At 44.6% G+C, this 25,247-nt stretch overlaps 1 protein-coding gene and 1 long non-coding RNA gene across 6 annotated transcripts in view; one reads left to right on the forward strand and one right to left on the reverse strand.

Annotated features, from left to right (window-relative positions):
• Positions 1–25,247, reverse strand: part of GARRE1 (granule associated Rac and RHOG effector 1) — an 83,483-nt gene that overhangs the window by 16,954 nt on the left and 41,282 nt on the right. For all 5 annotated transcript variants that reach the window (XM_023245828.2, XM_023245827.2, XM_003997945.6 and 2 more), the window contains 5 exons: positions 10,294–10,500; positions 3,937–4,077; positions 3,638–3,733; positions 3,351–3,512; positions 2,305–2,463 (listed from right to left, as the gene is read on the reverse strand). In XM_023245828.2, the coding sequence (XP_023101596.2) occupies positions 2,305–2,463; positions 3,351–3,512; positions 3,638–3,733; positions 3,937–4,077; positions 10,294–10,500 (765 nt within the window). The remainder of the gene's footprint in view (positions 1–2,304; positions 2,464–3,350; positions 3,513–3,637; positions 3,734–3,936; positions 4,078–10,293; positions 10,501–25,247) is intronic.
• LOC109494817 lies at positions 19,061–22,230 on the forward strand. Its single transcript, XR_002149895.3, has 2 exons — positions 19,061–19,190; positions 22,049–22,230. It is a non-coding gene; the product is annotated as an uncharacterized LOC109494817 (long non-coding RNA).

The following is a 25,247-nucleotide window of genomic DNA, read 5'->3' on the forward strand; positions in this document are numbered from 1 at the left end:
GGAAAATGGATCGCAAATAAATCCAATACATGAGCCTACTAAAGCTGAGTGACTCTGGCAAGAACTATCCCCATGGCAAGGCAGTTATGCAGAGGCCAGTCAAGAGCCCCATGAAGACAAATGCAAGTAATAAAGATGACTGAAGACAGTAATACTTCAATAAACAGAAACCAAATTCTGAGTGCAAGATGTACTGAACTTTCCAAGCACTTTTAGTACTTTTTGCCAAACTATAAATATGTTAATTAGGAATTATTTTGTTTCCACTTAGTATTTTTTTTTTTTACTTTATGCACTTGAAAGAAATAAGACCGTCATTAAAAATTGAACCACAGCTTCAGAAAAGCCCATTTGTAATGAATGAGTACAAGCTAGAAGTGGATGAAGCTCTTTTTTTTACAAGATCATTTTATCCTCAACCATCAATAAAAACAGAAGTAGTTCAGAAATGTTAAGATGATTCTTCTCTCAATGATTTCTTCTTATTTGGAGGAGAGTCTTCAATATTACATAGGTGATATAGTAGCTAGGTAAGTTCGACAGTTTGACAAAATGACGACTATATTTTCAAATAACTAAAAGAATTTAAGAAAAAATCATAAAGCACTTCAAAAATAATCTGTTACAGGGCACCCGGCTGGCTTGTTCAGTAATCTGACTCTTGATCTCAGGTTGTGTGTGCGTGCCCCATGCGGAGTGTAGAGATTACTTTAAAAAAAAAAAAAATCTACATCTCTATATATATCTGTTATATTTCAAAGCCATGCAGAGTTGCTTATTATGATTCCGAACTCAGCCTCTAATGGAGCTGATTTCCACTGCTGTAAACAGATTTCCCACAGCTGGTCTGCAATGTCCTTTGGAAAAGACTTCCTGTCCAAGTAATAGCCATTGTTGGACCAGGCAGGTGTTTCCTCTCTCCTCCCATCTCCAGAACCACAACCTAAAGTTTCTTTGTCTGTCACACACAAAGGTGCCCTGGGAGCAAGGAGTAAGGAACTGGAAGAAGTTTCTGCTCTCTCAATAACCTGGGGCTTTTAATTTTTTTAAAAAATACGTTTTCCCAAAACAGACTGTATGTCTGTCTGCCTTATTTTACCCACTCCTTTCTAGAGAACTTATCCCCATGGCTTTTCTAGTTCCAGCTAACATGATCTTTCGGAATATGGATCAATTTCCTCAAGCCAGTGGGCTCCCACATACTTCAGCAGGGGGTCTCCAGCTTACTCCTTCTCTTCCCGTATTAAGGGCCGGATCCTAAAGGAAGCCTAACTACCCGCTGTGGACGGGCCCTCACCTGGCCCTACACAAGGCAGCACCACCCTGAGCTGGGCCACCTGAGGCCTCACCCACATGAAACGGAAGAACAGCATCCTCCCAACAGCTCCATTTATGAATAAAGTAGGAATTAAAGAAACAGTTTTTTAAATTTTCTTAATCTCTAATTAGCTTCTGTTAACCTCTGACTGAAATGCTGTTATCTTTTCCAAAAGTAGTCATTTAATCCTCGAAAGTGGGATCAAGGTTGTAAGGTTACATGAGTTCCAGGTGCCAAACAAAAAGCTAAGTGGTGACTTCAGAGATTGATCTCTGGATCCCACCTTTGACAAAAGTCACTCTTCTCTCCCAAGGTGAAAAGACTAAACTTATTTCTGAATTGATGTTGTTATTTCATTGTTAAGAAGGAGATAAACAGAGAGCTGGGATACAAAGTGACTGGATGGGGGGGGGGGAGCACTGCTTATACCACTGAGGTTTCTTGGAGGAGGCAGTGTTCGAGCTGACATCTGGAAGACGAAAAGATGTCACACATGCAGATTCAGAGGGGAGTCTTCTCAAGTAAGAAGAGCATCAATGGCAAAGGCCCGAGACAGGAAGAAGCTTGGCATGTTCGAGCATCAGAAAGATACCACTAGCATCAATGGCAAAGGCCCGAGACAGGAAGAAGCTTGGCATGTTCGAGCATCAGAAAGATACCACTGTCGTTCCAGAGTGGGCGAGCTGTGCAGAGAGGCCTCCCCATCAACCAGCACTCATGGAAGGTTTCTGCACAGGAAACCCGCAACATCACTTTGCAACTAGGTTCCCTGCAAATATGTATTATCAGTCTATACGAGAAAACAAAAAAGGCTTTTTAATGCTGCTGTTCCTCTACCTTCTCCACTTGCTGTAAATGCTGCAGTACTGAAGAACTTATAAGATTATTCAGTATTTCCACACTTGTGGCCCGCACCGCATCCTCCCGTGCGGGAAACACTCTCTGCTCTCTGCTCTCTCTCCGGGGCGTCCCACACGCTCACTCACCAGACCAGCCTGGCCGAACAGCAGCTGCACAGCAGTCTTGCAGGCGCCCCGCCACGTGGACGGGCACACCTGGTTCAGTACTTCGGTCACAGGAAGGTCGTCCCTGGGTGTAATTCCATTGTAGCAGCCCGCCTCCTTGATGAGCTGCAACATCGTATGCTACGGGTCGAGAAGATGAGAGTTCACCCCTCAAGATAAAGCTGTACAAGATTCTACAATGTGCTGAAATGAATTTACAAGTACACAATAGTCCTCTATTTTTCAATAGTGAAAAGATCACTGTTTCAGTCCCCCCACCCAAATCATGTCATTTTCATTTCTTAGGTAACTGTCATCAGATACCCTCAGAGAATACGGATACGCAGACATTAATACACACACGTGATTTCTATACTAGCAAAAAATATAGCATTACATTTGCTGACACAAATTGGCTGAGGAATTTTGAAATTCTGAATTCCTCTAAATAAGGAGACAAAATCATCTGGCAAAAATAAATACCAATGAAAACCTCAACTTTATTTTGGATGACCAAGTGGTCAGGTATGCAGACTCTGGAAACAGACTACATAGCCTCAAATTCCAGTCTACTACTTTGTAGCTGTGTGACCTTGGGCCTCAGTTCCTCTGTCAAATGGAGAAAAGAGCAGTGTCCGTCTCCTGGGTGAGCATTAAACGAGACGATGCATGTGGAGCCCTTGGCATGATGCCTGGCTCACGTGACGCTCCCAAACTGGTCATAATTACTGCGGTATCATGATAAAATTTCCTATCTAATTCACAAAAGTCCCCTAAAACATTAATCATAGATAGTATTTTATAGGGTACTTTCGAAACACTTTATGTTAAACATTTGAACAAAATTAGGAATAAAACCTGGCAAATGTCTGTTAAAATAAGTCATCATAGTCTGCTTTTAGACACCAGTTTACTAATGCCTCCTGCCTTGACTTCAGTTTTGTTTTTGAATCTATACCAGCCCTTAGGTTTCCCTTAAGAACGGTTTCCAAGTTCACACCCGGTATTGGAACCCCATGGAAAGCTACCGTCTTAAGTTTCAGGTTGTCGGCGGCAGATTCGTTGAAGGAGACGCCCTTCAGGAAGTGTGATCCTATCTGCACAGGGACGGTGGGAAGCTCACACTGCATGGGCTGCGGGGGGGTCTGCCTCCGCCCTGTCTGCTGCGCCTCGGCCTCGCTACAGCAGCCCTGCAAAAGGTTTGGAGAGGAGAGGGGAGGTGACCCACGGCAATTCTGCCAAGACAGCCGGTTCACTTGGTATGGCGACACTGCCATTCCACGGCTCCCAAGAGCTTCCAGAAAGAGAAGCATACCTGTAAACTGGCTTCAATTGCCTTTGGATTCAGGTGGAAACCAGCTTTCATTGCATATTCACAGTGGCCTAAGCTTTCCAGAGCTATTTTATATGCCTGCAAAAAAATTGTAAGAATCAAGATTACATGGCAGATCGTAGAATGACAAAGTCCAGGGACAACAGGAATTTAAAATTTCTGTAGTGACTGAATGACTTCAGGCCAACTACCACCCTACTATTCCTTCCAACTGGTTCAACCTCACAACTTGAATGCCCTCCCTTGTTTCTATCTGTCCTCAGATAACAAACAACACTTACTTGCAAAGCGCTGTCAATTTTCAAGTTCAGTTCCTTGAGCTGGTGCTCGGGAATGGCCGCACTCTGAGAACAGAAGAGTTGCTGCACCTCAATGCCCGCCAGGCGGCTGTCACAGCCTCTTTCCCTCAGTCTCGATGTCGCCTGCAACAGTAACAGCGACGGGAAGGCACAAGAGAATGTAACAGACTTAGCTATGTTTAAAAAATAAGAAACTAAGAAAAAAAACAACGGAGTTAAACCCAGATGCTATCTGAGCATTAGATATATACCGAACATTCTGGATTGTCTGTATTACCAAGTGAGCAACGAGAAATCAGGGAAGATTAAACCAAGCATCTTGAAGAGAAAGCAAACCTGACACAGAACTACTTTATTTAAGAAACCCTGGGGAGGGTGGGGTGCGCCTAGGTGGCTCAGTTGGTTAAGTGTCTGACTCTTGATCTTGGCTCTCGGCTCAGGTCTTGATCTCAGCGTCATGAGTTGAAGCCCCACGTTGGGCTCCATGCTGCATGTGAAGCTACTTAGGAAAATAAAAAAAAGAAACCCTGGAAAAAAGACTTACCTACCTGTTATTAATTTTTCCTATATGTAAAACTTTCACATTTTAAAAATGTATTTTTTTTTGAGAGAGAGAGAAAGAGAGCATGCACACAGGTGGGGGAGGGGGCAGAGAGAGAAGAGAGAGAGAATCCCAAGCACGCTCCGTGCGGTCAGTGCAGGGCTCATGAACCGTGAGATCGTGACCTGAACTGAAATCAATATTTGGATACTTAACTGACTGAGCCACCCAGGCACCCCTGTAAGACCTTTACATTTTTAATTTCTCTTTTAAAGACAGCCAAACTAACATATTGGCACTTGGAGTTTCCAGAATCATCATATTGAACATATAAGGTTAGGTGTTCCTGTACACCAAAGTAAAAGGCCACACCAACATAGAACAGGGAAAAAACGTACCCTGGAGTGTTAAAGGAAAAATAAGACTTTTGAAATCTGCACAAAAAAATTTAAATACTTATTGTTTGGTCATTAAATATGTTCATGAACAAGACAGAGAAACAAGAAAAAAAAACTAATCAATGTCTTATTGTGATGAAACGTTAAGTTACTTATACATATGGGTCAGGACTGGAGAATACAGAAAAAATGTATTTAATTTCTTAAATGGGAGAAGGAATTCAGGATGAACTGCCTTCCAATTTTTCAATGTCTATTTCTGTTGCAGTCACATTTGTGCAACAAATAACATTTTTTAACAGCTAATTTTTGTTCTTCTGCTGTAGGAGTTACAATGTTTACCAAAACTGCAGAAAGGTAATTAGCAGAAACAATGCTATAAAGTTCCAAAGCTTCACAAATTACACATGTATGACTACATTCCATCCAGTCCCTGAACCCTAACTAGTCTTACCGTTTAAAACTATTTGACTCTCTAAGATTCTTTCACTGAAATATTTGGCCCAGAAGGTCTTGTGGTGCATATCTATGGCTAGGCAATGGAGCGCAAAGCCTGGTGCCTACCATCTTAGGGCTGACAGCCTCATGGGCCAAACAAAACATTTAAACCATTTAAAATGGAGAAAAACACACCAAGGAAAACAGGGAGAACTATCATAGGGAGGAGCACCCTAAACACTCAGAAATCAGCATTTAGGTTATGAGTTTGAGGTGGAGGAGGAAGTCAGCAGAAGTGTGGGATGGGTGAGCAGACATGTCAGCAAAGAAACTAGAACCCAGTGAGCAAGGGAGACAGCGACCGCAGATGAACCAGACTGTGTGGGACTAGGCAGGTCATGGTGAAGGGTCGGTACTTCACCCTAAGGAAGTAGCAACATCATCAAACTTTAAATGGAGGGAGATGAAGGGTGGCAAGACAGGGAGGGGAGAAGGGAATCTAGCCACTGCAGGTGTCTGGGGAGAGTAGGGACATCCTGAACTAGGGCAGTGAAAGGGACACATGTGGGGTAATGCTTTGGGGTGGAACCTACAGGGCTTATGGACTGGATGTAGATGTGATGGAAAGACAGGAGGATAAATCTTCAGTTTCATGCATGAATGACCCAGTGTGGAATGGCAGCACTTGCTAGTATGGGGAAGATTTGGGCAAGACCAGGGGTGTGGGGAAAAGCTAAGCCTGAGCCACCTAGATACCTGAGGTAAGCAGCAGCTGAATACAGGGGCCTGAAGCCCACAGAATTGGACTGGTCGCACATATGTGAGGGCCTCCAGCACACAGGCAGTTCTTAATGTCCCAAAGCTATATGGAGACCCTACAGGGAGGGCACTCAGAAATGAGCACTGTGAAACGGACATAAGTTGTGTGTATAAGTTGTGTTGAAGAGAAAAAGCTAGCAGAGTAGATGGAGAGGATGGCCCAAGAGATTAATGCCTGCTTCAGGGACGCCACAGGAAGAGAGGGTCTCTAAGGGCCCGTATTGCTGTGAGCTGCTGAATGGAGTCAAACGGTTCCCTGGATTTGGCCACACAGAAGGCACCAGTGACCTTGATGAGAGAATGCCTGTTCTTTTTTTTTTTTTTTAATGTTTATTTATTTATATTGAGAGAGAGTGAGAGCTTGAATGTGAGCAGAGAGAAAGAGAGAATCTCAAGCAGGCTCTGCACTCTCAGCACAGAGCCTGATGCAGGGCTCAACCCCATGAACCGTGAGATCACAACCTGAGCTGAAATCAAGAGTTGGACGCTCAACCAACTGAGCCACCCAGGTGCCCCTGAGAATGCTCGTTCTTCTTGCGTAGGAGGGGAAGCCAGATTTCAGCGAGCTGAATGATGCTTTTTATATAAAGTTTCATATTGTGCAAGATACACCTTATACTACTTATGGATACATGTATACAGAGTAAAAAATATAATATGTGCAGGACTCACAAACTCCAAATTCAAAAGAGGTTATCTCTACAAAGGAAGAGATGTGAGTAAGGCAGTAAAAAGGTACAAAGGAAATCAGCTGCATTTGTAAATAATATTTTTTCTGTTAAAAATAAAAAGCATGAAAGGGACGCCTGGCTGACTCAGTCTGTACAGCACATGACTCTTGATCTTGGAGTTGTGAGTTCAAGCCGTACGCTGGGCATGAAGCCTACTTAAAAATAAATAAGTGAGCATATAAATAAATAAACAAATGGTATGAAGCAACTGACAAGAAGTTAAGATTCACTCGACAAAGCTAAAAGGCAGACAGGGTATGTGCGACATTTCCTATATGCTTGAAATCTTTCATGATAATCTTTTTTAGAATGACTCAAAGGTACGGTAGACAATACTTCCAAGAAGTTGGCTGTGAGAAGAGCAGAGAAACAGGGCAGAACAGCGAGGATTTCTGTGTATGCGGGTTTACGTAGTGGGTGGGAGGGCATGCTGAAGAGGAGGGAGAGAAAACACAGGGCCTCACCACAGAGGCCTTGAGGGTGGGGGAAGGTGGGGACAGGGCGGACCCCGGACAGGAGGGGTCCTGTAATGAAGGGAAGGAAGAGACGAGGGTCTGAATGGGGGAAGCAGTGTGGTTTTGGGGTGAAGAAAAGGGACTGCTGCCAGGTGGATTCTAGTTCCTCGGTACAGTGTAGGGCAGGGTCACCGGCTGGTGGCTAAGTGAGTGAGAAAGCACAAGGGCCTGTGCAGACTGCAGAGGGTGAAGAATAAGGTGAAGGTGAGGAGATCAAGGGACTGCTGGAGTCCTCACGAGCGCTGGGTTCTCAGCATGATGATGTCAACAGGAGACGACTGTGAGCCCGGTATTAAGGGTATGAATATGAGCTGCATGATCAGGAGGCTGGAGCCCAGCAACCAAGAGGACACAGAGGTCTGCGAGGTGACAAATGGCCACCTGCAATAAGGTCAGCAGGTCCCACTTCCACACTGGACCTCGATTAGCATTTCAGGGCTGCTCTGACAAACACCGAGAGGCAGGGGAAAGCCCTTAACAGGAAAGAGAGACCAAAACAAACAAGAAAAAGAAACTGAAAAGAAATTCAAAAGAAGAACAGAGAACAGCATAAAACTGAAATAATAAGAAAATTAGAGAATGTACAATGTGAGACTAGTAAATAATATTTAAAATTTTGATTAAAGGAGATTTCTAAAACATGAAATACTCTGCCAACTGATTATGGAAGGATTAAAACTAAACATTATATAAACAAATCAATATTATACTCCTTAACTGTAAATTATCTCTTTCACTATGTAAAATGGATCAAAAAGTCCTAGTCAGTCCTAGTTAAAGTCTTGACTTGGAAGGCTTTTCACTCCCACCCTCCCCGGAAACACCTGAAAACAAATAATCCAGTGAAGAAATGGGCAAAAGACATGGACAGACATCTTTCCAAAGAAGACATCCAGATGGCTCATAGACACGTGAAAAGATGCTCAACATCACACATCATCAGGGAAATATAAATTAAAACTACAATGAGTTACCACCTCACACCTGTCAGAATGGTTAAAATTAACAACACAGGCAACAACAGATGTTGGCGAGGATGCAGAGAAAGGGGAACACTTTTGCACTGTTGGTGGGAATGAAAGCTGGTGCAGCCACTCTGAAAACAGTATGGAGCTTCCTCCAAAAGTTAAAAAAAGAACTATCCTACAACCCAGCAATTGCACTACAAGGTATTTATCCAAAGGATACAAAAATGCCAATTCAAAGGGGCACGTGCACCCCGATGTTTATAGCAGCACTATCGATAATAGCCAAAGTATGGAAAGAGCCCAAATATCCAGACTGATGAATGAATAAAGATGTGGTGTGTGTGTGTATATATACACACACACACATATATACACAATGGAATATTATTTGGCAATCAAAAAGAATGAAATCTTGCCACTTGCAACAATGTGGATGGAATTAGAATATATTATGCTAAGTGAAATAAATCAGTGAGAGGAAGATATACATATATACATATATATATATACACGTATACATGTATATATACATGTATATATATATGTATATATACACACACATATGATTTCACTCACTTAAACAAATGAACATAGGGGAAGGGAAGGAAAAATAAGATAAAGACAGAGAGGGAGGCAAACCATAAGAGACTCTTAAATACTGGGGGCACCTGGGTGGCTCTGTCGGTTAAAGCGTCCGACTATGGCTCAGGTCACGATCTCTCAGATCGTGGGTTTGAGCCCCATGTCGGGCTCTGTGCTAACAGCTTGGAGCCTGGAGCCTGCTTCAGATTCTGTGTCTCCCTCTCTCTCTGCCCCTCCCACACTCACACTCTGTCTCTGTCTCTCTCTCAAAAACAAATTTTTTTTTAAACTTTTTTTTACATTTATTTATTTTTGAGAAACAGTGAGACAAAGCGTCAGCGAGGGGGAGGGGCAGAGAGAGAAGGAGGCACAGAATCTGAAGCAGGCTGCCAGCTCTGAGCTGTCAGCACAGAGCCTGATGCGGGGCTCGAACCCACAAACTGTGAGATCACGACCTGAGCCAAAGTCGGACGGACGCTCAACCGACTGAGCCACCCAGGTGCCCCTAAAAAAAAATTTTTTTTAAAGAGACTCTTAAATACTGAGAACAAATTGAGGGTTAATGGAGGGGTACTGGGTGGGGGGATGGGCTAAGTGACAGGCATTAAGGAGGGCACTTGTTGGGATGAGCATTGGGTGTTACCTATAAGTGATGAATCACTAAATTCTACTCCTGAAACCAATACTACGCTATACGTTAACTAGCTTTGATTTAAATAAAATTTTAAAAATAATAAAATTTAAAAAATAATAATAAAAAGAAGAATATGTGGGGCGCCTCAGTTGGAAGAGCATGTGGCTCTTTATCTTGGGGTCGTTTGAGCCCCATGTCGGGTGCAGAGATTACTTAAATAAATGAACAACAAAACAGAACAAAACAAAATACCTACAAGAAACGTGCTGTCACTGACCACATCCCCACCTGGCTGCCTGGCTGGCCGCTTTACCCTCCGCAGCCAGCTCTGGCCTGTCTTTCCAGACTTCGGCTCCAACCTCTTCTCCCTGGTCTCTCTTCCTTGAAGCTTTGCTGCACTGCTCCTAGTTGGAGGCAGGACCTTTTCTCTGGGCTCCTGCACACCTCCATCACAGCCCTTTAGCCCTATTTTTGTAGGCCCTCCCTCTTAGGAGGCTGTGAGCAGAGGCTGTCACCCCAGTGCCTGGCGCACGCCTGGCACAAAGTGAGCGTTCACAAAAGCATTCACTGTGAAATGAACGAACAAGCTAATGATAACGGTTTAAAACTAACAGTTCTAAATAAAATGCCTCTTTCAGGAACCAACAGGCAAAGGTCCTCCGGAGCCTCTCCTAGTTGAACATAGGGCACCAATCTCCCCCAGGGAGGGTTACCTCAGCAGCCCCCCGCCAGGATCGCACGGCTTCCTCCAGTTCGGGTGTGTGGCTCATGCCAGATAAGCCGCCGCCGCCGCCATTCTTCTTTTCTGGCACGACGACCTCGGCAAAGCACGAGTGAGCCACTGGCTGGACCTTCTGTAATGCCTGGGTCAAAAACTGGAAATGGACCTGTACCACTGTCAGGAAACATCGCCCCAACACCTGTGAAAACAAGAAAGCCAGGGGATTTTTAGGTTGTGGGCTGCTACTGCATTAGTGCAATAAATTCTCAACTATCAGTGTGAGCAGAAGGTAACAACACTTGGAAGTCTGAAATCACAGAAGTTAGAAGGTCACCAGCCTTTAGGAGGATCCTTGTTCTCATGTTCGCACCTGGGCGCCTGATGTCTAGAAGTCAAGATATTTCCACCAAATCGCAAACCCCATGGTTCAAATGGGCCTTCCCAGTTCCCAGCTAGCCCCCCACTCCTGTTCTCCGCTCCCCTCATGTGGACTCGGGCTCACACCAACCCTTGGTTGTCTTTGAGCTCTTACTGAACCAGAGGAACCCACAGTTCCAATTATGTCCACACGGCATTCAGAAGGCAGAGTGAAAGCCGTGTGACTGAAAATCTGAAAGGTCGGTTTGACTAGAAGACGACACTATTTATTAGAAATGGAATCCAAAGATACAGGTTATTTTGGTAACAATGTTATTAACATAGTTTTATTAACATAGCTGTGTGTCATTAATTCCAGTCTTAGGAAACAAAGCTGATAGACCAGTCTTCTAGGAGTCAACAAAACATACTGGACAACTCTGTCAGAACAGTAGAAACTCACTCACCCGAGACATTATCAGTAGTTGGTTGGTTGATGGAACATCCATTAAAGTAGGGAATTCATTTAAAAAATATTATAGACATATGTTAATATGTACTATTAATATGTAAATTATTATAGTTACATATCAAAAAAATACCATAGACCATAAATATTTTAAGACACAAATGTGCATTTATCTGCCAAGGCCAAGGCTGTTTATTGACACTGTCGTTCCGTTTGCTTTCTTGAGGCAACCCTAGCTACAAGGTGTTCTCTAAGATTTCCTAGTTCTTTTTCTTTAAAGGAGAGCAAAAACTTGTCACTTACAAAGTAACTTGAGCAGAGAACTTCCCGATTACTGACATCTTCCCCTAAGCTTTTACAGTTGTTTGGTCCATACCAAATTTGACATTCACGTTTTTCCCATGGAGGGTATGTCATATTCCACTGGTTTACACGGTGGATTACTTACTTACAAATTACTTTATTTACTGAGTTTGCAATTTATTCAACGGGTAGGAGCGCAGTGGGGAGGGCTCACTGGCTGTCGGTGATCAGTGCACTGCCTCGGGGAGGTGCTGAAGGCTGGGTAACTGTTTCCATTGCCTGTACAAGGAACCAACACCTAACCCCAGTGTCTACCCTCTAGTCCAGCCCTGTCCCTTAAGGCAGCCAGAAACAAGATTCAAGTCTGGCCCCACCTCCCAACATACATTTCCGATGCTGTCTTTTTCCATCTCCACTGGTCAGAGCTCTGCTTCCTAGAGAAAGAGTCAGGCAAGTCTCAGTGGTAACACTTACTCACCCCGATTTTCCCCTGTGAAGTCACCAGGGCCAAACTAAAACAAACTCACACAAATCTCACACCAAAGCATCCTCCTCCTACAGAGAACAATTAGAATTACAGGCTGGATCCCCACCCAAACCTCCTGGGTTTGCACTCATACCTGCCTCAAAGCTCCTCCCCCCCATCAATGATCGGTGCCAGATGGGGCAGGGTGAGGGACACAGATGAAGCAGACCTAGCAACCTAGAGCGATGTGACAGGAATAGAATAAACAGCATGTATTTAGTGCCACTGTACATAATATTTAGTACACAATAGCAGCCAGCCTCAATCGAGCACTCAGCCTGTACTTCACCTATGCTAAAGATCTCACATGGATTATCTCATTTAATGCTAGGAACAACCGTACGAGGTCATTCCCATTTCACAGGCAGGAAGAGTGAGGCACAGAAAGGTTACGAACTTTGTCATGGGGACACAAACTGGAGGCGACAGAGTGGGCACTTGACTCAAATGTCTGTGCCCTCAGCCAGTATGCCCCACTGCCTTCAGTCGGCTCTAAGCAGCTGGATACCGCTGTCGGCTGGCAGCACTGAGACCAGGCACCTAATAAACTCCATCTTAACTGGTTTAGGCCACAATGAGGGTACCCTGAAGCCCCATTACAAGGCACACACGGGAGGAGGAGTGGAGCTAGCTCCTCTGGCACACACTCTTTCTCTGCCTCCTTCCTCGGCCTCTTGCCGGCTATGGCAAAGATGTACGTGCCAGGTACCATGTGCGCCGGGGTCACGGTCTTACAGCTGCGGATGATTCAAGGGTCTCATTCATTCCTTCAGCAAACATGTAACATGTGAATACCCGATACGTACAAAGCACAATAGGCTAGAGGGTGCTGCAAGAAAGACGATGAGCAAGTCCTGGTCCTCAGGAGGGTTACTTCCTGATGGTGGAGAACAAACTGCTAAGTGGAGATGCAAAGTCAGGGGCCACCGGAGAAGGAACACAAGGGGGGTGGGAAGGAAAAGGCTCTCTGAGGGAAGGACTAAGGGAAGAGTTAACTACTCTTCCCCCTTCTAAAAAGGGAAAATGCTGGGAAAGGCCTGATGCAGGGTCCCAGGGTCCAGAATAGGACAGCGCCGGTTGATGGGAGGACGGGGCTGGGGAGGGTGCCCCCGTTGAGGGCAGGGTGGTGGAAGGAGGGCGATGCTGCTGCAGGAATAAGTGGGGGAAAAGATGCCGGACAGTTTAAAGGCAGACTTTTGGTATGTTGTCTCCACCATTCTTACATGTTTGACCTTGGATGAGTCATTTAATCTAAATTTCTTCCCTGTAAATAAGGAATGATGAGAACAAGAACTCGGCATCTCCCTGTTCCCACCGGTGACGCAGGGAGCAGCAGTCCAAATTACACTTGTAACAAAATATCTGTGCCGGAAACATTTCATTAAGAGCCGATCAAAGCAATGGCCACCTTGGATTTGGAAAAGCAATTTCACAGAATATCTGCTCTAAAAGTTTCAAGTAACAGATGCATAAACACGACCTTGAGAGAGAGCGCCTGCCTCTGGGCATCTCCTGTCTCAGCCCAGCTCCCCTCCTGGAACACACCCCACCCACCTTGAACCAGACTTGGGCCAGTCCTTGGGGGTCTTCCTGAGAAACGTGGAAAGAAATACAGACTCTAAAGTTGTGAATTCCAAAGCAGGTGACCTCAGGGCCGTGGGCAGCTATTTTCTCCCTCACACGGAGAATGCTGCTTGGACTGCAGGATTCAGTGAGGCTGAAGAACAGACGTGGCAACCCGGGGAACGGATGAGTGGAGTGGTCAGAGACACTGCAGTTTAAAATGTCAATGCAGCTATACAGTTGCAGCGGTACCAACAGCCACCTTTATTGAGCGCTTAACCCATACCAAGCACCTTACTTGCAGTGAAGCAACTCTGTGGGTAAGAGAAATGCATCCATTTCCCAGATGATAACACTAAGGCTTCGAGAAAGAAACCTGTTCCAATGCCATGCAGGAGATAAGAGGTGCAGCAGAGATCTGATGCCAGATATGTTCCACTCCAAAAGCTGTACTCCTAACCACTAAGCCACTGTCTCCCTATGACAAGATCCAGGACATAGCCACAACAGGGGTGGCTACTAAAAGGAGGGGAACCCTGATATCCCCCGCATACTGTCAGGCCCTGAGGCGGGAGGCATGGCTCAGTCTTCTCTAACAGAGGAAAAGGGACTGGGACAAGAGTATCAAGTGGGGTGGCCTGTGGCACTCCTAGGTGGCATGAGTCTCATCGTTTATGAATCCACAGCAGAGAGCAGCTGCTAAGACTGGCTGGAAATGGCAATATGAAAACAGGGAGAGGATACAAGGGGCTTGGGAGAAAGAGCAGCTTCTCTTACCTCTTGAGGAATTCCAAATCCAAAAACATCTGTTCGGTCCTTCAGTACATCAGTCTCATTTAAGAATTATGAATAAAGCAATTGGATTTAATTGGCATTTGCATCAAAAAAAATTTTTTTTAAGTTTATTTATTTTGAGAGAGACAGAGACAGGGTGAGCAGGGGAGGGGTAGAGAGAGAGTCCCAAGCAGGCTCTGCACCATCAGCACAGAGCCTGATGTGGTGCTCGAACTCACTAAACCGTGAGATCATGACCTGAGCCGAAATCAAGAGTCAGACACCTAACCGACTGAGCCACCTAGCTGCCCCGGCATTTGCATTTTAAAAAGACTAACCTAGGGGTGCCTGGGTGGCTGAGTCGGTTAAGTGTCCGACTTCGGCTCAGGTCATGATCTCACGGTCCGTGAGTTCAAGCCCCACGTCAGGCTCTGTGCTGACTGCTCAGAGCCTGGAGCCTGTTTCAGATTCTGTGTCTCCCTGTCTCTCTGACCCTCCCCCATTCATGCTCTGTCTCTCTCTGTCTCAAAAATAAATAAACGTTAAAAAAAAAATTAAAAAAAAAAAAAAAGACTAACCTAGGGGAGCCTGGTTGGCTTAGTAGGAGAGGCATGTGATTCTTGATCTCAGGGTTGCGAACTGGAGTACCATATTGGGTATAGAGATTACTTAAATAAATAAGACTTAAAAAAAGAAAGAAAGAAAGAAAGAAAGAAAGATAAATCTATTCAAGGCATCCCAAGTTGGTGGAATTTCAGGCCAATATCAGACTTCTGCATTAAGAGAAATCTTTTATTTTATTATTAAAAAAAAAAACACCCTCAGTTTTCATTCAGTTATTTTTTTTTTTAAGTTTATTTATTTTGAGACAGAGACAGAGAGAGAGGCACAGACAGACAGTTCGAGTCGGGGAGGGGCAGAGATGGAGAGAGAGAAAGAGAGACAGAGAACCCCAAGCAGGCTGCACACTGTCATGGGGGAGCCTGACTCGGGGCTCAAACCCACGAACTGTGAGATCATGGCCTGAGCTGAAATCAAGAGTCGGACACTCAACTGACTGAGCCACCCAGGAGCCCCAAGAGAAACCTGTTAATGTGACTTCAACTCCTCATAAAAGCCCAATTCCTGAATATAAACTAATCATTGACCTTGCCACTCCTGCCTCTAAATTTCCACAGAGCATTCTGGATTATAAACAGCCATCAAAGATCTACTAAAAGGAAACCTTGTTTTCTGGGACTCCCTGGTGGTGGCAGAAATGCAGTATGAGTTCACTCTCCCATTCCCATATACACATACCACATCTGCTGCTAAGGGTGTTGTGTTGATGGATACAACCAGAAAACTTTCTCTTCTTGGTGATGTTTATATTTTATTAATTCAACTAGGTTTTAGTTTAAGGTCACCCTACTCAGTCCCCCAAAGACCACCCTCTCTCACTGCCATAGTTGCAGAGGACCAATTTAACTCTACCTTCCTAGAATATTTCAAACTTTAGTTTTAGTTACTGCTCTTCTAGGGCCAAGCAAGGCCTGGCTCAGCCCTGAATCTATGCCCGTGTTGGGATCATGGAGCGCCCAAAGCCACCCATCCCCCAGCACACCTAGTGATTTTCATATCGATACACACAATATCTCACTAAGTTCGTTTTCTACTTAACCTCACTTAACAATCCATCTTTCTCACATCCCTAGAGTGAAGAACAAATAAAACCGATACATATACCACATGGTCAAATGTCCAGGAAATCCATCATTTATTTCTGATCAATTTAAAAGTCCAGAGTGAATGAAATGAAGGCGATCTGGATTGGCTGCTTTTATTAGAAATTCCAAAGTCATTCAATCATTTCTTTCTCTTCAATATTTACTTTTACCTTAAACATTGCAGTTGGTTCCAAGTTCCCTCAACCTTGCTCTTTTGTTCGTATGATAATTCCAGAGTTATTACATAATGACCTAACCAAACAGACCAGAATGTGATATAAAAACCTAAATGTGTCTCCAGAGAAATAGAGAATGCAGTGGACCATGCCCAGGCTATGGAAAGTGCTTGCAAAGATTAGATTACAGTATAAAAATGCAAAAAAGAAACTTACTGCAACTATGTATAGTCTGACCTAAAAATCGATTACAGGGAGTATTTAAATATTTAAAAATTTAAAAAGCAACTAACAAAACGACAAAGATCTCTTTGCAGCAGGTATTAACCTAGAGTATAAAGAAGCTGCCATGTTATATATATGAGGGAGAATACAGAAAGGAAAGAAAAGCTAACACCTGCCCAAGGGTGGCTGAGCCAACACCAAATGCTAATCACTCACACAAGATTATATTCTGCCTCTGGATATGCTGCTCCCTTGCTGGTAAAAATATCGACAGACACAGTTTCAGAACTCCTACTTCATGGACCGAGCACTCGGGTGCACAAAACCTTTTGTGTCAGTAAAACATAATCATTGCAAACAAATTAGGGGGAAAAAGATCAGCTAAATAAAAATCTACCAAATATTACCAAATAGATATAACCACTGATTACATGTTTCCTGTACAGCCTACATTTGTACCTGTAGATGGTCTTTTTGTAAAAACTAGATTATATGTCCTATTTATTTAAACATTTTTTTAATGTTTATTTTTGAGAGAGAGAGAGAGAGAGAGAGAGAGAGAGAGAGAGAGAGAGAGAGAGAGAGAGGGAGAGAGAGAGAGACAAAGCAGGAGTTGGGGAGGGGCGGGGGTGGTGGTGGAGGGAGACACAGAAGCTGAAGCTGGCTCCAGGCTCTGAGCTGTCAGCACAGAGCCCAATGAGGGCTCGAACCCACGAACCGGGAGATCATGACCTGAGCTGAAGTCAGACACTTAACCGACTGAGCCACCCAGGAGCCCCTATGTGTTCTGTTTTATAACCTGCTGTCCAAAAGAAAATATATCAACAATTTATTACCATGCCAACACGCACAGGGAGTTTTATATTTTAGCTATGTTGCTATAAATCTTAACAATTAATAAGGATAACTATAAAATATCATTCAGGACATGAAAGAAGTGAAAGGCTACTCAAGGTAACTAAATCCATATTAATTTTGGTAAGCAAAGGACCCTGCTCTTAGAGTAATTTTTCCTATTCAAAATGCAAGTTTCCTCCATAAACAAGCAAATTTATATTGTGGGTTTCTATGGGGCATAGATAAAAATATATTTAAGTCACCCAGACAAGCATACGGCCTGGGAGCCTATTAGAGTTCAGGAAATTCTTTTTGTTGATATGACTGTATTTTTCATCAAAAGTTGGCACTTTGATCAAGAAGAAAAAGTTACCAGGGTGCCTGGGTGGCTCAGTCAGTTGAGCGTCTGGTTCTTAGTTTCAGCCCAGGTCATGATCTCACTGTCAGTTTGAGCCTCATGTTGGTTTCCACACTGACAGTGTGGAGCCTCCTTGGGATTCTCTCTCCCTCTGTCTGCCCCTCCCCTGCACTCTCCTTCCCAAGATGGATAAATAAAAAAAGAAGAAGAAAATACTATAACTGGGATGTCTGAGCGGTTAAGACATGTCTTTTTTTTTTTTTTTAATGTTTATTTATTTATTTTTGAGGGGAGTGGGAAGGGCAGAGAGAGGGGGATGGAGTATCCCAAGCAGGCTCCACATTGTTACTGCACAACCCAATGTGGGGTTCAAACCTATGAACCATAAGATCATGACCTGCTGAAATCAAGAGTCAGAAGCTTAACACACTGAGCTACCCAGGTGCCTCAAGGCACTGGTCTTAAGAAGAAAATACTAAGGGCGCCTGGGTGGCTCCGTTGGTTAAACGCCCGACTTCGGCTTACATCATGATCTCACAGTTCGTGGGTTCGAGCCCCGTGTCAGGCTCTGTGCTGTTAGCTCGGAGCCTGGAGCCTGCTTTGGGTTCTGTGTCTCCCCCTCTCTCTCTCTGCTCTTCCCCTGCTCACGCTCTCTCCCTCTCTCTGTCAAAAATAAACATTAAATGAAAATTAAAAAGAAGAAAATACTAAACTATCTCCACTGAAAAAAAATGATTAAAAAGACAAATGGGGAATTCAAAGTGGAAATTCACTCCATCAACATTATTTTCACCATAGGACTCTGAGGAGAGGCTTTCTGCATCCCAGGACCTGGTGCCACGTGTGTCAACCTGTTCCCTGAGAGAGGGCTCACCGCACACATCAGACCGACTGCCTCTGTTATTCTTGTGAATTCCAACCGGTGACGGCTGTGGCAAATCCTGGGCTGAGGTGGAAAAGGGGGTCGCCCACCACCTCTCAGCAGCATCTGGAACAGTGGGTCCCTCCCGCTCACCCTGCTCCTTCTTGAAACACTTGCTTCTCTTGGCTTCCAAGACACTGCACTTACTCCATCTCTGCCTCACTCTCCGGCTGCTCCTTTAGCGTATTCCTAGGCTGCTTCCAAGTCATCTTCTGACCTCTAAATACCGGAGTGTCCCTGGGCTCACTCATCCTTGGATTCGCCCTCTGGTTCTCCAGTTTATATTCACTCCCTTGATGACCAGGTCCAGTTTCGCAGCTTTAAATACCGTCTATTGAATCTACTGTTCCCAAGTTCCTATCTCCTGTCCGGACCTCAGCCCTGAACTCCAAATTTGTATATCCAACTGTCTACCTGACATTGCCCCTGGGATGTCAAATAAGCACTGCAGACCTGTTATTCCAGCTACTCTTCCCCCACTGCTCCCCGCCTCAGTAGAGTGCTACCAGTGGTCCAGGTGCTTGTGTCATAAACCCTGGAGCCATCTTGCAGCCCCTCCCCTCTCCCTCATGCACACCCATGCACACCCCCATGGTGCTAGAATATTAATCAGCCTTAAAAAGGAGGGAAGCTCTGACACACGCTGCAATATGGATGAGCCTTAAAGACAATGGTAAGTGAAAGCAGCCAGTCACAAAAAGACAGATATTGTATGATCTTATATGAGGTACCTATAATAGGCAAATTCATAGAGACAGAAGGCAGAATTGTGGTTTCCTGGGGTTGGGGAGAGGGCGGAATGGGAGTTACTGTTGAAAGGGTTCAGGCTTTCAGTTTGGGAAGACGAAAACGTTCTGGAGTTGGATGGCGGTAAAGGCTGCGCAATACTGGGAATCTGCTTAATGCCACTGAGCTGTACACTTAAAAACGAGTACAGGGGCGCCTGGGTGGCTCAGTCGGTTAGGCGTCCGACTTCAGCTCAGGTCACGAGCTCACGGTCCGTGAGTTCGAGCCCCGCGTCGGGCTCTGTGCTGATGGCTCAGAGCCTGGAGCCTGCTTCCGGTTCTGTGTCTTCTTCTCTCTCTGCCCCTCCCCCGTTCATGCTCTGTCTCTCTCTGTCCCAAAAATAAAAATAAACGTTAAAAAAAAAAAAAAACTTAAAAAAAAAAAAAAACGAGTACAACTGCTTCTAGTCACCTCCTCTGCTAACATTCTGTTCTAAGTTATGATCATCTCTTGCTTGGATTAATTACTATAATAGCCTCTTAACTGATCTTCCTGCTCCATTCAATTAGGATTAGGTCTGTCTACACCCAACAGCAACAAAACAAATGTAGTGGCTTAAACAAGAGTGATATTTACTTCTTTTCTTTCTAAGATAAAAAAATAAACCTAGGGTTAGGCAGTCTAGAGCAGGCAATGGGGACTCCCGGGGTCACAAGAAACCCAGTTCCCGTCCTTCTGCTCTGCATCCTCACGCAAGGCTGGCATTCTTCAGTTGCCTCATAGTTCTAAGTGGCTAAATGACCTTCAGCCATTGGCCTGCATTCTAGAGAGCAGCCAACTGGGACAGGGGAAGGGTGTACCCTCTTCTCTCTAAGGAAACTTCCCAGTAGACTCATCCCAAACCTCTAGCTACATCTTCCCAGACCTGAATTTATTCAAGAGACCCCCAGATGTAAGGAAGGCTGGGAGTCCAGTCCTTTTTCCAGGCACAATATGTCTGAAAACAAAACAAAACAAATCCAGGGTTTTGTTACTAAGGAGAGAGAGGACACTGGATTTGGGGAGCCAACTAGCAGCATCTACTCGCTCTTAGAGGCAACTTTTTGCACAGGGAAGTCTTAGAAAACAGAAAGCGGATTATTGTAGTCCCCTGCTCAAAATCTTCCTATGGCTTTCCACTACAATCAGAAGAAAATCCAAAGTCCTCATTCTGTCCTATAATACTCTATGTGAACAGGCCCCTGACTATTCTCTAAACTTATTTCCTATCCTTCTCAGCTCTAGCCACCCAGCTTTCTTGCTGTTCCTCAAAAATTCTGAGCACAGCTCCTGTCTCAAGTCTTTTGCACAAGCCAGGAGAGAGAGAATCCCAGGCAGGCTCCACACATAGAGCCTGACTGGGGACTTGATCTCACAGTTTGTGAGACCATGACCTGAGCCAAGATCAAGAGTCAGATGCTTAACTGACTGAGCCACCCAGGTGCCCCTGTTTTGTTTTGTTTTTAATTTTTTTTTAATATTTATTTATTTTGAGAGAGAGAGAGAGAGAGAGAGAGAAAGAGAAAGAGACAGCATGAGCAGAGGAGGGGCAAAGAAAGAGGGAGACACAGAATCCGAAGCAGGCTCCAGGGCTCAGAGCTGTCAGCACAGAGCCCAACCTGGAGCTTGAACTCACAAACTGCAAGATCGTGACCTGAGCTGAAGTCAGATGCTCAACAGACTGAGTCAGCCAGGTGCCCCTGGTTTCTTTCTTTCTTTCTTTTTTTTTTTTTTAAGCAAAAAAGCAGGGAAAATCCCTTCCTCCCAGGGTGACTTCTGAGAGATCAACAGCTGCAGAAGAGCTTGAATGTGGCTGTAGAGGGGAGCTTTTGAGTATCTACACATCTGTTCTGCCGCAGGATTGAAATACAATGTGATGGGCTATAAGGAAGAGAAGTACCAAGATTTCACCTTCTCCGAGTAAATTTGAATTGAAAATAAGATAAATCAAAGACCTTTGTGCTCCTGCAAACTTCTGTGTTTCAGGATCTGGGGCCTGAGTCAGGTCACCTAATGTTCCATACTTCCTGCAAAAACACCATTCAACCATGGGTGTATACGTGTGGGATAAGAAGGATGGGACACTGGTCAGAAGCAGAGAGAGAAACTGAGGTCTTAAAAGATGGCAAAAATTGTCCCCCAAATACATAGTGGGTCAGTGATATTCTGACTCCTTAGCATGCAAGTTCACTGCCTCCTCCTTCAAACCATTCTGCGCCCTCTGGTGTAACAGTCAAGTTCCTCCCTACCCCTAATATGGGGGGGGGGGGGGAAGGGGAGATGTCATTTTTGTGCCAACTGAAAATACTTCTAGACATTGCCAAGTGTCCTGTGAGGAACAGCCCACCCTGACCCACTGGGGAATGAACCACTGCTCTATCTGGAGCATCCTTCCCTCTGGAATTTGTACAGCTGTAGTTCTGATAGTCATTGCTCAAATGTCCCATCCTTGGCCTTTCCTCTACCTCTCTCTCCCCCCTTATCCTTCTTCATTTCTCTCTACAGCACCTCTCACCACCTGACATTTGCACATGCTAGTTGTTTTTTGGTCTGTTTCCCCACTTAGAAGCTAAGCTGGATGAGGGTAGGATCTTGGTTTTGCTTACTCTTGCGTTTTCAGTGCCTGGCACGCCAAGCCAAGCCAAGCGAGCAGCATGGTGACTCCAGGGCTGAGTGCAGGACATCAAAAGGCCAGTATCTTTGTGAAAATGACATCTGATCCACGCCCCCCCCCCCCCCACTCTTCCTGCTTTTTCCCCTGGACAGCTCTTCTGCAGCCAGCCCACAGAGACCAGCTGCAAACCTTGAGATTACTTTAAGGGTGACCTTACCAACAGGCACAGGGAAGATCACGACTCTTGTGGAGAAAGGAAGTCCATAAACCACACAAGGCTTTCCTGTGACAACTCATCCATGAATAAAGAATCACGTATAACATTTGTTATGGCTTGGAACTGTACGCTTATTCTTTCAACCTAAGAGCCAGTAATATAATTAACGGGTATGCTGTTAATAGAATTAAGGATATGTGTAAGGGAATAAAAAGATGTATTTTCCTTATATGTTTCTCTGTGCATATCTATTTGCTGTTCTCTGCATAGATCCATAAGATAATTAATAGTAGTTATATCTGGGACTGGCATGGAATTGGAAGGGAGGATCATTATTTTTGGAAAGGGAGACTTACGCTATTCAGAAATGTTTGAATTTTTTATCATGAGCATGTACCATATATACGAGAAACTAATTTGTTAAAATCAATAATCAACAGTAATATATCCAAAGCATTCCCATTAAAATGAAGACCAAAACAAGGATGCTCACTCTTTTTTTTTTTAAAGGGAACACTTTTTTTTTTTAATTTTTTTTTTTTAACATTTATTTATTTTTGAGAGAGATAGAGACAGAGCATGAACGGGGGAGGGGCAGAGAGAGAGGGAGACACAGAATCGGAAGCAGGCTCCAGGCTCTGAGCCATCAGCCCAGAGCCCGACGCGGGGCTCGAACTCATGGACCGCGAGATCGTGACCTGAGCTGAAGTTGGACACTCAACCGACTGAGCCACCCAGGCGCCCCGGATGCTCACTCTTAAAGGTGATTATTTCACATATTAAAACTTATGGTCAACACAAAATATGTAACTACTGGAAGGGAGGAGACATATGCAGATGACGTGACCATATATACACCAAAAAACCCCAAATAAACAAATCGAAACATGAGAATTATTGCATTCAGTCATGTGGAAGGAGACAAAAATCAAGGATGTTTCCATGTTATAGAAAAAAATGCTAAAATAGTATCTCATTCATTAGAGCAACTGAAATATAAACTATTTAAGAATTTCAAGAAGAGGGGTGCCTGGGTGGCGCAGTCGGTTAAGCGTCCGACTTCAGCCAGGTCGCGATCTTGCGGTCTGTGAGATCGAGCCCCGCGTCAGGCTCTGGGCTGATGGCTCAGAGCCTGGAGCCTGTTTCCGATTCTGTGTCTCCCTCTCTCTCTGCCTCTCCCCCGTTCATGCTCTGTCTCTCTCTGTCCCAAAAATAAATAAAAGTTGAAAAAAAAATTAAAAAAAAAAAAAAAGAATTTCAAGAAGAAATATGGGCATCTCTGGGGGGCTTGACTAGTCGATTGAGTGTCGGACTCTTTTTTTTTTTATAATTTTTTTTTTAATGTTGATTTATGTCCAAAGGGGAGAGAGACAGACTGTGAGTGGGGGAGAGGCAGAGAGACAGAGAGAGAGAGAGAGAGAGAGAGAGAGAGAGAGAGAGAGAGAGAGAATCTGAAGCAGGGTCCAGGCTATGTGCTGTCAGCACAGAGCCTGACTCGGGGTTTGAACCCATGAACTCCAAGATCATGACCTGAGCCGAAGACAGACGGTCAACCAACTGAGCCACCCAGGTGCCCCTGAGTGTCCGACTCCTGATTTCAGTTCAGGTCATGATCCCAGGGTCATGGGATTGAGCTGTGCATCAGGTTTGGTGCTGAGTGTGAAGTCTGCTTAAGACTCTCTCTCCCTCTGCCCCTCTCCCATGCTACCATGCTGTCTCTCTAAAATTAAAATTAAAAAAAAAAAAAGACTTTTAAGAAGAAACATACACAATCATTAGGAGGGAGACTATGGAACTTTACCAAGAGGCATAACAGAAGACTTCACAGAAAGGCATAATTGCTAAAATCCTGAAAAACAAACAAAACAATTTAGCAATGCATATGGAGGGTTATAACTGTTTCTCATCTTCTGACCCCCTCCAGATTTGGGTGTGGCCTCCTTCGGAGGGAGCCCCCCTCAGAGAGCCACTCTCAGTCCTGTGGCTTGGGGGAGGTGGACTCCGCTTGTACCGCAGCCCTGGGGTGGGCATACAGTCAGACCTGGCTAATCGACGTGTCAGTTTAACCTTTCTGGTCATAGGGTCCAAGGACAGGCAAGGTGACCCAAGCCAAGCCAACCGGACTCAGTTCTGGAACTTTTGTCAGAACCTCAGGGAAAGCAGAGGTGCTCTTTCTGTTGAGTTGCTGGGGGCTCTGGCATGGAGACAGTCTGCCTAGCCTTCTGTCTAGGACAGTCCAGTCTGCCTAGAAATGAAGGGAACACTCGTGAAGGCAAAGAGAAGAGACAAAATTTGGGTCTTTTCGGTACTGTGTGAACCCCTGAATCCAGCCACGCCCAAAGAGCTTACTTGCTTCAGTTTCATAGGTCAATATATTGTTCTGTTGAGAGGTAGCACAGTGCTACAGTCAAGAGTTTGTACTCTATAGAGTGAGACCGCCTGGCTCAAGTCTGGATCTGCCGAGGAGACTTTTGATAAGTTGCTTCATCTCTCCACACCTCAGCGTCCTCATCAACAAAACAGGAACGGGAATAGTACCTAACTCATAAGGTTATTAATAGAATTAAGGGGCGCCTGGGTGGCTCAGTCCGTTGAGCATCCAACTTCGGCTCAGGTCATGATCTCATGGTTTGCGAGTTCGAGCCCCACGTCAGGCTCTGTGCGCACAAGCTCAAAGTGGAGCCTGCTTCGGATTCTGTGTCTCCCTCTCTCTCTGCCCTCCCCTGCTTGTGCTCTGTCTCTCTCACCCTCGAAAATAAAAGAAAAAAATTTAAAAAAATTTAATAGAATTCAGTGAATTAATGTGTAGAGTCTCAGAACAGAGCACAGCATACATCACTATTAGCTGCTTTTTGCTTTTATTGTCATTTAAGCTATTTGAGTTTGGTTTCTATCACTTGTAGCCATAGTGCTTTTTTTTATAAAAGCAAGTCTAATCATGCTGGTCTCTTGCTCAAAATCCCCCTTAAAAAATCCCATATCAGGGCGCCTAGGTGGCTCGGTTGGTTGAGTGTCCACCCCCTGGTTTTGGCTCAGGTCATCATTCACGGTTCCATGAGTTGGAGTCTGGCATCAGGCTCCACTCTGACAGTATGGAGCTTGAGACTGTCTCCCTCTCTCTGTCCCTCCTGTTC

The sequence above is a fragment of the Felis catus genome, chromosome E2 (assembly GCF_018350175.1).
Source record: "Felis catus isolate Fca126 chromosome E2, F.catus_Fca126_mat1.0, whole genome shotgun sequence".
In the NCBI taxonomy this organism is placed as follows: Eukaryota; Metazoa; Chordata; class Mammalia; order Carnivora; family Felidae; genus Felis; species Felis catus.